Source organism: Rosa chinensis, chromosome 2 (assembly GCF_002994745.2).
Source record: "Rosa chinensis cultivar Old Blush chromosome 2, RchiOBHm-V2, whole genome shotgun sequence".
In the NCBI taxonomy this organism is placed as follows: Eukaryota; Viridiplantae; Streptophyta; class Magnoliopsida; order Rosales; family Rosaceae; genus Rosa; species Rosa chinensis.
The window spans coordinates 11,462,924-11,475,688 of NC_037089.1; the positions used below are offsets into that span (position 1 = coordinate 11,462,924).

The 12,765-nt window shown below is 38.4% G+C and overlaps 1 protein-coding gene across 1 annotated transcript; it reads right to left on the reverse strand.

Annotated features, from left to right (window-relative positions):
• Positions 1-241: 241 nt before the first annotated feature.
• Positions 242-11,127, reverse strand: LOC112190339 (TMV resistance protein N-like). The gene is made up of 8 exons (XM_024329776.2): positions 11,112-11,127; positions 5,968-6,090; positions 4,820-5,365; positions 3,141-4,245; positions 2,756-3,031; positions 1,865-2,650; positions 707-1,761; positions 242-429 (listed from the first exon to the last, which is right to left on the reverse strand). The coding sequence occupies exons 3-7, from the start codon at positions 5,323-5,325 to the stop codon at positions 721-723; spliced, it is 3,714 nt and encodes a 1,237-aa protein (XP_024185544.1). The 5' UTR covers positions 5,326-5,365; positions 5,968-6,090; positions 11,112-11,127; the 3' UTR covers positions 242-429; positions 707-720.
• Between the last annotated feature and the right edge of the window lie 1,638 nt (positions 11,128-12,765).

The following is a 12,765-nucleotide window of genomic DNA, read 5'->3' on the forward strand; positions in this document are numbered from 1 at the left end:
GCGATCAAAGAATACCCAAATTTTCTAGTCTCGAACACACAAAGAACATTAAATCGTAATTATTGAAAACTCTTCCGCAGGCGAAGGAGTTGAAAAACTAAGATAAAAGGAAACGGATCACAATCTACAAAGGGATCTGAAGGGCAGTTACACAAAAGGGTAAACAAAACTGTGTAAGTTGTACTTTCAATCCCATCCAAAAACGAAACTGTATTTTCAATGAATTCAATCTAAAATCACTCATTATCCAAAAAATAAAAAATCTAAAATCACTCTGATGCATCATAAATAAAAACTAGCTCACAGTGCCAACAATGTTGGACTTGAGGTTGAATCAACTATAGTTGATTACCATTCTTGAGCTCGCAGCAACTATATATTCTCTCTCAATTCTTGACCTGCTATCATTGGTGTTAACTTCTTGATGACCTGCACTCACCACACAACATAAATCACGAATATTTAGAACAATAGTCTAGAAATTAAAAAAAACTGGGACCTGTGTATCCCACCTGAAGGAGAAAAAGACATACATAGTTGATTTCAACTTTTTGAATACTTTAGTTGATTTTGGGATTCAGAAAGAACCATCCATTAACCCATGTAACAAGTAAACAACTCAATAGTTACAAATTCAAGGTGTTGGGATTTGCAGGTAAAAATATAGATATAACTAGCAAAGGTTGTAATAGAGAAGGATACTCACCAAACTACACGGCATCAGTTTATTGACGATCTCAGTTGTTCGATCCAATCTGCAACCCCATCCCTCTTAGACACGTTGTATTGGTTCTCTCTTATGTTGGGCTCTTTCAAGTCCTGCATGTACAAACTACGGATCCCGCACCCTTTCACCTTCAGGCATGCGTTCCTGTTAGCACACCTGGTTCTGAATTCAAACGTAAACCATCTCCATGTAAGCAGACATTTATCCCCAGGAACGAAAAATACACACAGGTGATCTGATAACTGAACAACTTGTTCTAGTTTCAAAACAATGGAGCCATAGGAAAGCATCCAACGACATGAAATTTTGTGTACATGAGGTTGTAAATCACGATCTTCACAAAGGGCACCCGGATTTTCTTCAGCTCCAAAGAGAACACACAAAGCAAACCCCATCCACGTACTACTACATGAAATACAAGGTCGGTCTATGTTCACCCTGTTGCGCTTCGCACTAGTTTCGAACCACTCAGGAATGTCATTTCCAGAGAATACGAAACTGAACTCCTCAGTAAAAAGAGGGGATTTGTTCATCATACAACCCAAATTCCTCTCAGAAACTCTATTGTATCGATTCATTCTTAAGTTGAGTTCTTCGAGTTCTTTCAGGTCTTGCTTGTACAGAGCACGAACACCGCACCCCTTCACCTTCAAGCATGCGTTGCTTTTCTTAGCACACGTGGTTTCCAAAAGAAAACCAATGTTTTCAAGATAATGTTTTGAAGGCAAAAGGAATAAACAAATGTGATCCGACTTAAGAACTTGGTTTAGATCAAAACTGAGACTGGGTACAAAAACACCGGGCTTCCAACAACACGAAATTGCTTTTGCATGAGGTTCTAAATCATGATCTTCACCAGGGACACCTGGGTTTTCTTCAGCTCCAAAAAGAACACATAGAGCAAATCCGATCCACTTACTAGTAGGTGAAGAACAGTCCAGTACCGTATCTCCCACAACTCGATGTTTGAACCAGCAAGGAATATCATTTCCAGGAATGACTATACTGAACATCTCAAAACAAGGAGGGGGTTCCTGCACCATACAAACGATCGTATCAAACAACTATGTGTGTGTGTGTGTGTGTGTGTGTGTGTGTGAGAGAGAGAGAGAGAGAGAGAGAGAGAGAGAGAGAGACCTGAAGGAACCGCTGTAGAAGTGAACGTATTATATAACAACTTCCTCCATCTTCGAGGCTACAGCAGTTAATAAAGTTAAAGGATAGTTTCCAGAATTTGCACAAGTCTGGTGGATCTGGAAACTTTTTTAAGGATATACAGTTGTCCGCGGTGACATGACATGTGCCGCTAAATAATGGAAGGTCTGGCAATTGTTGGAGCCTTTTGCAATCATCCAAGTTCAAATACTTCAACTTAGAAAGCCGACTAAGGCTGGCAGGAAGGCTGACAAAATTGTTGACACTAAGATCCAAGTTTTCTAAGGAGGACAAACAACCAATATCATCGGGAATATCTCCTTCACCAAGTTTGCAGTCATTGAGATGTAATCCCTTCAGAGAACAGAAATGTTTGAAAGAAGCCAATACGAGACTCAGCCGGTGAGGACTGACTGAATGAAATGATAGTTCAAACTTTAGCATGCCAATTCCTCTTAAAAAAAGTTCTGATAACTTTTGGATCCGTCTGACAAATTGTGGAAGTATATCCACTTTTGAGCAGCCAGAAAGATCAATTAGTTCAAGAGAATCCATTTCTAATCCACCTGGAATTCTCTGAATACTTTGGCAGTTCTTAAAATTTAAAACTTTAAGTCTTCTGAGAGATATGATTGATGGATGAATGTCAACTAAATTTGTACAACCTTCAAGAACCAGCCTCTCAAGGTTTGGCATACCTGTGAAATCTGGGGTCGTTGTCAAGTTCTCGGAGTAGCTAAGATCCATAACTGTCAACTTCTCCAAGTACTGTGAAACATGCAAATTAATATTATGGTAGATCAGTTAACTTCCAAAACAATCTATTCAAGAATCAAATAAACACAACAATTGGATATAAGGAGACTTACAAACCTTTATTCCATGCCAAAGCTGCTCAATTTTGCTATGATGCAGAATAATCTCAATAAGTTCCACCGGCTGAAAATTTGGTGGAAGAGATTTTGATGGATACCAAGCCCATTCAAGAACCCTTATGGCATCAGGAAGATATTCAGGGCCTTGACATAGAACCAAATTTTGCATTTTGAGAAACTTCAGTTTAGACATCTTAGAGAAGGCTTTTGGATTCCAAGCGAACTCTTCCACCTTAGGCAAGCATATGGCTATGCTTCTAATTGCTTCTGTTCCCTATCAATTGAGAATAAGAGGAATTAATTCCATAATAGCGAAACTTACTGTGATAAAGAAATTTATAATTTAATTTATCCAAGCTTGGTATATCTGCATAACCTCTTACCGTATTCTCTTTGAGTACATGAAAAATGTCCTCCCGAAGCCACAACTGACTGCGTTGGCCAGGCTCTTGCTCAGACTCCAAACGGACAATTTCCCTTCCCATTTCTTGTATCAGATCATGCATATCCACACAGTTGTCAAAAATAGTTAACAGGGATTTCTCAATGAGAACACTTACCATGATACTAGTGTCAAAGCCAAAAAAGCTATCTAGTATTTGAATTACTCGTTCTTTGTCATTCCCCTTGAGGAAACATGCAACATCGAGAAAAACTTGTTGGCTCATCATATCTAATCCATCATAACTTATTCTGAGTGCTTTAAACAGTGCTTGATCAATAGGAGCTTTCTTTAGCTTGGCTACTGTACTTTCCCAATCACCTCGGTCTCTCTTATAGAGAAAAGATCCCAGAATCTTTAGGGCTAACGGAAGGCCTCTAGCATAATCCAAGATACCCTTAGACAGTTCCCTATAACCTTCTTCAGGATAATCTTTCTTAAAGGCTTTCCAACTAAAGAGCTGAAGAGCTTCATACTCATTTAATCCCTTGCTTTTATATTGTGTTTCTATACCATGCAAGACTAGTAAACGTTGATCTCTTGTTGTAACGATAACTATGCTTCCTGAACCAAACCAGTCTTCTTCTCCGGCCAAGTTTTCCAGTTGGTCTAATTGATCCACATCATCAAGAACTAGTAGAACCTTTTTATTATAAAAACAGCTCTTTATCTTAGTCATTCCATCATCAACATCCCATACTTGAATGTTTTTTTCCTTCAATATCTGGCAAAGAAGATTTTGTTGTAGATTAACTAGACCGTGTGTTGTAGAAACCTCTCTGACATCAGGAAGAAAAATGCTAATTTCAAAATGATGAGAAATTCTGTGATAAACAAGTCTAGCAAGGGTTGTCTTCCCAATCCCACACATACCCCATATTCCTAGAAAGCAGACACCCTTTGCTTTTTTTTCTAAAAGAAAATCTATTTCGATCAGCTTGGAATCAATTCCGACCAAATTCTCTGAGGACTCTGATGATGCAAATGTAGGATGTACTTTCTTCCATAGTGCTTCCACAATCTCTTTGATAAGCTCTGTTTCATACCTATAAGAAAAAGAAAACAATAACTGGGCAGGAACACGAAACTATCAATTAAGGAACTATTTAGCTGAACTCAATCATTGATCGATGCTTTCAAAATAATGTTTTATTTATTTATTTTTTTTTTTTTTAAAAGGAAGCGGTATAAGAGCTCAAATAATGTTTGAGCTTTATATGGACCAACGCCATAGAGAAGACAATTAACCAACTCCTAGTGGTATCACATAGACACATAAATTGATATTGTCCCCCACTTAACACCTCTTATATTGAGGCATTGAGCCATACAACCCCTACGAAGCACAATTACGGAATAATACCACTTTGAACTATATAGTTTGGATAGTTCAGGTATTGAATTGTCAAATTGTAATATTCATGGAGTAGAATGTCGTCTGCAGCATAATAAAGCATATAAAGACAAGTTTTTTTTTACACCAGAGGGAAGAGAACCGAGCCTACAAGCTAGTTGGTCAACATCTCTATCTCATATGTTCAAACAGTAAATCAGAAATTCAGTGGATGCGCATATATATATAGGTTTGATTAGGTTCATAAAAAGAACAATGCTAGTTACCTATAATCCTTTGAATCCCATCCAGAGAGATTGGACACTGTTGTTAAAGCATCTCCCCACTCTTGCACCTTCTTCACGTCTTCCCCTGAAAACTTGTCTTCATGTTCAGCAAAGGCCTCGGCAAAGCTCCCTCTCTGATGTCTCACATCAGAGGGATCCACTTCATAAAAGATTGGCAGAATAGTCCCCCTGTCTCCCATGCAAGAAACAATCTTGACAAGTTCTAGCAAGCACCAAGTGGAAGAAGCAAAGTTTGGCGAAAGAACAACCACTGCACACCTTGATTGTTCAATTGCAGCCAGGAGCCCCGAAGAAAGAGTTGTACCTCTTTCAAGCTCTGTGTCGTCCCTGAAAGTTGTGATTCCTCGACACTGCAGTTTGTCGTATAAATGGTCCGTGAAGTTCCTGCGGGTATCTGAACCCCTGAAACTCAAAAACACGTCGTATTTCCATTTTGAAGCTGAAGCAGAAGACGTGGAGCTTCTCATGTGGTAGCTCGACGCCATGGGAAAGTGGTTCACAACAATTGGACTCCAAAGTCAATCACTAAAAGTTATACACATCTCCACACCGATTATCACAAGAGAAAATATAGGAAAAACTGAAAAAGATGATAACAATGTGCTAGATGAAACAGAAATTGGACACCAAGAGATCTAAATCATTGTTGATCAGAACAAAAATCCAAATGACTCGAGGAGTTTATGGATCAAAACATCAAGTTTATGGTGGTTTTTGTTTTTGATTTTCGATTTTCGTTTTTCGTTTTTCGTTTTTCGTTTTTCGTTTTTCGTTTTTCGTTTCGTTTTTCGTTTTTCGTTTTTCGTTTTTCGTTTTTCGTTTTTCGTTTTTCGTTTTTCGTTTTTCGTTTTTCGTTTTTCGTTTTTCGTTTTTTGTTTTTGTTTTGATCAAATGGGTCAGAATCTCTAAATGGTTCCAGCCTTGGAGGCCAAGTCTACTTGATGCCTAACTGCCTAAGCCTAGGCCCTGTAATCCCTTTGTAAATCTCTGTGTTTAAACCTTATTACCTGTATGGCTGTATCTGATGTAATATAAATAAGCAATACAATTGATCCTCTCTGTGTGAGGTTTTCCACAAACTCTCTTTTCTCTTTCTGTTATCTTTCATAATTATGGTCAAGTCATACCTCTTGGGTGAAAGCTAGAACAAACGGTGAGTTAACCTCTTGGCCAGTTGTCCGAGGCCATTGGACACCATCTCCTAGCTGGTTTATGCTCATATAATAGTTTCCTTGACCCTGGAAAAGAGTCTGCAATACAGGAGAATGAGATGACATAAAGTTTGGCAAAAATATTTTGTCAAATGCTTATGATAGAAAATTAAAAAGAATGTTGTAGTGAAAATGAAATTGCAGAGAGAATAGATGGGAGAATTGTGTGTTTATTATTGATAATAGGAGCCCTTTATATAGGGAATTACAGAGTACAAGAAAGGTAATAGAATCCGACTTAACTAGGAAGTCTAGAACCTTCTCCTATTACAACTCTAACACTAAACCCTAATTTGAAGAGGCACACATGATGTCGACATCCTTCAACACTCCCCCTTGTGCCGCTCAAACTTAGTGATGACGCTTTGATTGTTGCCTCGTTAAAAACCTTGCCAGGTAACAAAAACCTTGTGGGACAAAAATAACCCTGGTCGAAGGACAAAAAGAGCACAACACGTCCTTCACTCTTCGAGATCGAACATGTAGACATCATACCTCCCCCTGATGTCAATATCTCCCCCTGATTGCTACAATTATGGGAGTTCGGATAACTTTCTTAATCCGATGCTCTTCACATGTTTCTCAAAGGTGGATTTAGGTAACGACTTAGTAAATAAGTCCGCTACATTATCCTCAGATCGGATTTGATTTACTTCAATATTTGGAAGCGCTTGTTGTTGCTGATTGTAAAAGAACTTAGGCTATATATGCTTGGTGTTGTCGCCCTTGATGAAACCTAATTTCATTTGCTCAATACAGGCTGCATTATCTTCATAAATGCATGTAGGTTCATCTGTGGTAGACTGCAAACCACAAGTTCCTCAAATGTGTCTAACTACAGACCTTAGCCATATGCATTCTCGCACAGCTTCATATAGAGCAATAATCTCTGCATGATTCGAGAAAATAGCAACAAGGGTCTGCTTTGTAGACCTCCAAGATATCGCGGTGCTTCCCATGGTAAAGACATAACCCGTTTGGGAGCGACCTTTGTGAGGGTCAGAGAGATACCCTACATAAGCAAAATTCATCAAAACATCATCATCATTTTTTATGTAAGGGAGGAGGATGGGTGGCCGGCAGTTTTCGCCTATCACAGTGTCTTGGACGCTGCCACTTGGGCTAATGAGATCCGTTCTCATTCTTCCGTCATTCTTTTCTCTCTGCAGGGATAGAACAAGCCCATAACTATCGTACATTTTAAGTAACAAAAGATTGTCTTTATACCAGTCCAATGGCGTTGCGTTGGCGCAGGGCTACATCTAGCCAACAAGTTCATAACAAATGAGGTGTCCGGTCTTGTATTGTGTTAAGTATAATAATGCGCCTATTGCACTTAGGTAAGACACTTCTGCCAATTAACTCGTCTTCGTCATCATCCCTGGGACGAAATGTATCCCTCTTAGGGTCAAGACAACGGACGACCATGGGAGTGCATCTTTGACTTTAAAAAAATGCAAAGCATTTATTGACACGGTATACAAGTTCTAATCTAGTCAAAACCGTGTTCTCCCAAGGTCCTTCATCTCAAACTCGGATTTCAGGTGTTCAGCGGTTTCCCTTAACTCTCAAGGGTTCCAATTATGTTTATCAACATAAACCGTGACAATTGCAAATCCAGAACTTGTCATGAAAACGCAAGGGCATAGTTCATCATATCCCTTCCCAATCAAGTAGTCACTTTAGTGAGCGTTTCACCCTCATTGCAAACACGCTCCGTGGTCAAGAACCACTTGATTTGGGTAAATGAAGTGCACAAGACCCTTCATTATATTCTGTATCTAGATCCCCATAGAGATACGTAGTGACCACATTCGTAAGCTGCATCTTCAGTTATTTGGAAACTACCAAACTGACAAGGTAGTGGAGTGCAATGACATCCATTACGAGAGAATATGTCTTCTCGTAGTCGATTCCAGGGCGTTTTGTGAGAAGCCTTGCACCATAAGGCGAGATTATCATCTCTTTTTCTCATCACACTATCTAACGAAGACCTATTAATGTCAACAGGTTTTATGTTAAGAGGTTTTGGCATCTCAGGCCCGAAATCCTTCCTCTCCGTTAGTGAATCCAATTCAATCTGGATCACATCTTTCCATTAAGGACAATTTTCTCTATGTTGGCATTCTTCAACAGAGTAAGGTTCGATGTCATTGGTCTCAATAATTCCACGTCTTCATGTACACTAGTGTAATTCGTAGAGATCTCTATATTCTCAGGAATTGGTTCTAACATTGAGGCATCCCCCAACGATGTCTCTTGGACATAACCACAATCCAGAATATTCTCATGAGACTGATTTTGAGTATCAATGATCAATGGATCGAGTTGTGCTAAACTCGCTCTCTTCTTAGGGCAAGAATCCATCGAACCTATGGGTCTCCTACGCTCTCTAGCGGAACCCATGGCCTATGATGTCATTATGCCACCTTGTGGCGTCACCATACCACCATCCATGGTAGTGGTGCCGTACCCATCTCCTCTGGAAGGCACCATGTCCTCTTATGGGGCATCAATCCTTGCAGACATGTTTGCAGCAGGTATATGTGATATCGTCACTTTTAGGGGATCAAGATGAGACATAGTGGGGACAGACCACGAACCAAACCATATTTATTGGTCGGTTTTGGCCAGTTTGTACCATGTTTGCACAGCCCTAATATGCATAGGGATAAGTTAGAGATTTTCGACATAAGAAATATGGTCAACTCGCAATAATAGAATACCTAAGAAAGATGTTGATATGAAAATTCCTAGAAGTGAGGTTAGCTAAAAATACATGTCTAATGTTAAGGTTTTAATTAAAATAAAAACCTATTAGAGCATCTTTAGCAGACTCTCTATTGTGGCTCCTTAGCTATTTTGGAAAGCATGTTTAACTTTTTATCTATTTTAGCAACTGCACCAGACTCGTAAGTGGCTCTCTATTATAACTTTTAGCTATCTCGCTCCTAAATATAGAGAGCGAGATGAGTCTCTCTATAATTTAAAACATTCTTTTTAAGTTATTTTATGTAATTTATAAATACATTTAAACTATTTAATATTCATTTAAAAAATAATATAAATTCAAAACTAGCTAAAATAGAGAGCATTGATGCAGACGTAATTCTAAAATGGCTAGCTAAAATGACTTTTTAGCTACTTTAGCTAAAATTTGACTTTAAAATGGCTAGCATTGCTAAAGATGCTCTTAGATAGGTTAGAAACTTAAATATTTACCTTTAAGTTAGGTTGCAAGTAAATTGATGAAAAACACAAAATCTACCTTTAAAATAGAAAGTTTAAATTACCAAAAAGTAAATTTCATATTCATTTAAATCTATAAAGCCTTTGAATTCCAAAAAATAAATTGTAAAGAAATGCTCCATAATTCTAGCAATAATGATGAGTAGAAGGCAAACTGCTATAATAATGGGAGCAATAAAAAATCTACAATTAAGGTATTTAAAGAGTACGTTAATTTTGCTAGTTGACTAATGTTTTTCAGTTTTAAGTAGTGGCAATATGTGTAATTTAGAAGAAAAAAAAGGCAATATTTTATCCTAGTTAGTAATAATTGGGTGTAGATTGTAAAAAAATAGTATGTGAGTTTTTCCATTAGATTTTATAGGAATTGGGTCTATAATGAATTTCCCAAAAACAAAAAACAAAAAACTCTTCAACCTTCCCCTGAATCACCGGCCGGTCTTTCTCTCTCACAACTTGTAGCATTTGGTCAAATGTTTACGTTCCAAGTTTCCAATAGTGTTAAACAACATGAACATACCAAAATGCACATTCTGTTTAAGGGAAAAGAGATTTGGGAGAAAGTAGATGTATTTCATTGATAATAAGAGTCTCTCTATATAGAAAATTACATAACAAGATCATTAATTAAGAACCAAATTCTAGATGTGAGTTCTGTGAAAATAGGACCTAGGGTTTGGAATTAAACAAGTTGGTTTATGTGCTTGTCCAACGTCGCTTCTACACCGGCGTGGGATTTCGGCCTCGTCAGTGTGACTTGGGTGCTTCCGAACGGGCTGGTATGTTTCTCCGGTGGTCGGGTGATTTGGTTGCTGAAGTTGGTCGCGTTCTCTTTCTTCTCAGATCGAAGTTGGTAGCGGCTGTGATCTCGATCAACGGAGTACAGATGGTGGGGGGTACATCTCTGTTCTCTGACTAGAGATTGTATCTCTCCCTTTGCTGATCTAAATCTGGTTGCACGGAGGCTGGGACTGAGGAACAGAAGAGACATGAATTTTTTGTTTTTTATCGGTGGCAGTCAAGGGCAGTGGTTCAAAACAGGTTGTCTGATTTTGAACTCTGGCTAGGGGTGGTGGTGCGCGGTCAGTGGTTTGAATCTATGGCAGAGCAACAGGGGTTGGATGTGGTCTGGGTAGGAGTTGAGGAAGAATGGTTGGTTGTGGTTGGTCAAATTCAGATTATTGATGTTTTTTGGAACTGGTCCGAGTCTACATTGATCGCTAGTCACAGTTCGATGGTGGCTCTTTCGGGAAGCGAGGTACTTCACCGCAGCTTGTTATTGTTTTTTATTAGGGTTTTTACTTTGGTTTTTAGGTTTTGTTTAGGGTTATTAAGTCCCTACTCTTTTGAGCTAGGGGTTGGTTAGTACGGTCTTATGGTTGTGCCATTATTATGGTGTTATCTCCAGGGACTAGTTGTTTTAATTTTGATGTTTTCTTGTTGTCAATGTATTGGGGACACGCCTGTACATGTATACTGGCGGTTTTGGTATATGGTGTTAGAAGGGGTTAGTCTATTCTTGAGGTTGGTTGTAAGGATGTATCGGGACTCTTGGGATAGGTTGATTATCTGTAGCCCAGAAAAGAGGTCAATTCATGTGGTTAGAGTTGAGCTCCTATCGGCTCAAGATATCTGTAATCGCTAGTTCTACATTTGGGGCATGAGTAGGTCCTCTTCTCTAGTTGGAGTAGGTAGGATTTTACGCAGACATCCCTATCGTTGTAATCTCTTAGATTAATGAAATTTCTTCTCTTCTCTTCTAAAATATATATATATATATATATAGAAGATTACATGTACAATCATCTTACTAAAGCAGAGAACGCGCCTCACGCCCGGAGAAAAACTAGAGGGAGATCGAGAGTGCTCTCTCCTAACTGAACGCCTCTGGCCCCTGCCGCTGCGTTCCAGTCCTGGAGAGGATGTTTGCTTGGGCCTGCGGCATGGTTCTTGGGCGATGGTCTGGCTCAAGGATGGAGGAAGGCGCGGTGCTGGCTGCATCTGGATCTGTGGCGTGGCTGAGGTTTGAGTCCTGAGTAAGCGTATAATTTAACCTTATAAAATGTCATCGTTAGTATATAGTAAATAGGGATCGTTCTATTCCGGGGATTGAGGGTACACCTGTCATTGTAAAACAAATAAAGAATTAATAAAAGTACAAAGTATAGTATTTACAAAAAGAATATATATATACAAATAACGAAATAAAAGGGGGGTTTAAGAATTAGAGTTTTGAAAATTAAAATAAATAAAAGAAAGAAAATCTAAAAACACATATACAAAGGTGGAACGGAAGTAACAAAGATCAAAACCACAATCATATGCAAGAAATCCAATCACAATTCTTATAGTTGATCTTCTATGTCATGAGAAAGAAGTTGACCATGTGAAACGTTAGTAAGCAAACGATTTCCCATTTTTTACTTTCATTCAATAATTAATCCAAGTGAAAGCATAAAAATCAATCCTATTGAACATGCAATCATAGTCTAGAAAGCTAGCTAATCAAAAACACATTCAATGCATGAAGCATAGAGAAAGGATGTCAACCAAAGTGCACAATCTAGTTATGAATAAGTTCACCTATTTGCAATCCTCCTTAATTGATTTCGACTTTTGTCCAAAGCCTTTACTACTTAAATCTAGCTCCAATTACATGCATATATCCTAAGTTGGCCACCAAAGAACACATACATATAAAAGTTTTCTGTAAAACAAAATCAATCAAGCAATCTCACATAAGCAACATATAAATCAACATAAAGAAATCACAACTTTATTTCAAAACATATAAATGGGCTTTAAACTTTGCCCTTAACGTCATGTTAACTAGAATTCATAACTCTACGAATCAAACAAAGGAAAACAAAAGAAAGTATGAAATACACCGTGAAAGATGAATGATGAAGCCTTGAGACGAAGAACTTGAAAATCCTTGAAAGCAAGCAATCTTCTAGGGACGACACAAGGGTGGATGGGGGTTAGGATCTTGATGTATTGCATGACTTCTTCTCCTCCTTGGTTGAGACGCAGGGCTTCTGAAGACTAGAGAATGGAGAGAATTTTTCTGATGTTTATTTACTGAGGGAGAGAGGTGTGTTGTTGTGTTGTGGTGTTGTTGTGGTCTCCTAATGCTTTCAGGTTTCCTAGCCTCATCAGGATTCCTGCATTAACTGGGATTCCTAGTTGGACCAGGAAAACTCAATTTCTTCATTTCAGCTCATTCCAGCTCCATTTATTCCAAGGTACCTAGAAAATAGAAACTTTTATTAAAATTACTAAAAATAGAAACTTTCTAAAGATAGAAACTTTCCTAAACAAGAAGGATTTATTTAAGGAAATAACTAAGTAAATATGAGGAAATAACATTTAAAATGTCGCATTAAAATGCTCCTATCAGTCCAGCATTGGATCTTAGTCGGATTGGGGAGGTGTCTTGCGTCGGTTGGAAGGCGTGGCGGGATC

What these genes read in the sequence shown, in the direction of transcription:
- LOC112190339 (XM_024329776.2), bottom strand. Translation starts at nt 5,325, where the DNA reads ATGGCGTCGAGCTACCACATGAGAAGCTCCACGTCTTCTGCTTCAGCT. An exon ending in TGGGATTCAAAGGATTATAG is followed by an intron (nt 4,246 to 4,819) that starts GTAACTAGCATT and finishes TTTTTCTTATAG; the next exon opens with GTATGAAACAGAGCTTATCA. An exon ending in AGCTTTGGCATGGAATAAAG is followed by an intron (nt 2,651 to 2,755) that starts GTTTGTAAGTCT and finishes CATGTTTCACAG; the next exon opens with TACTTGGAGAAGTTGACAGT.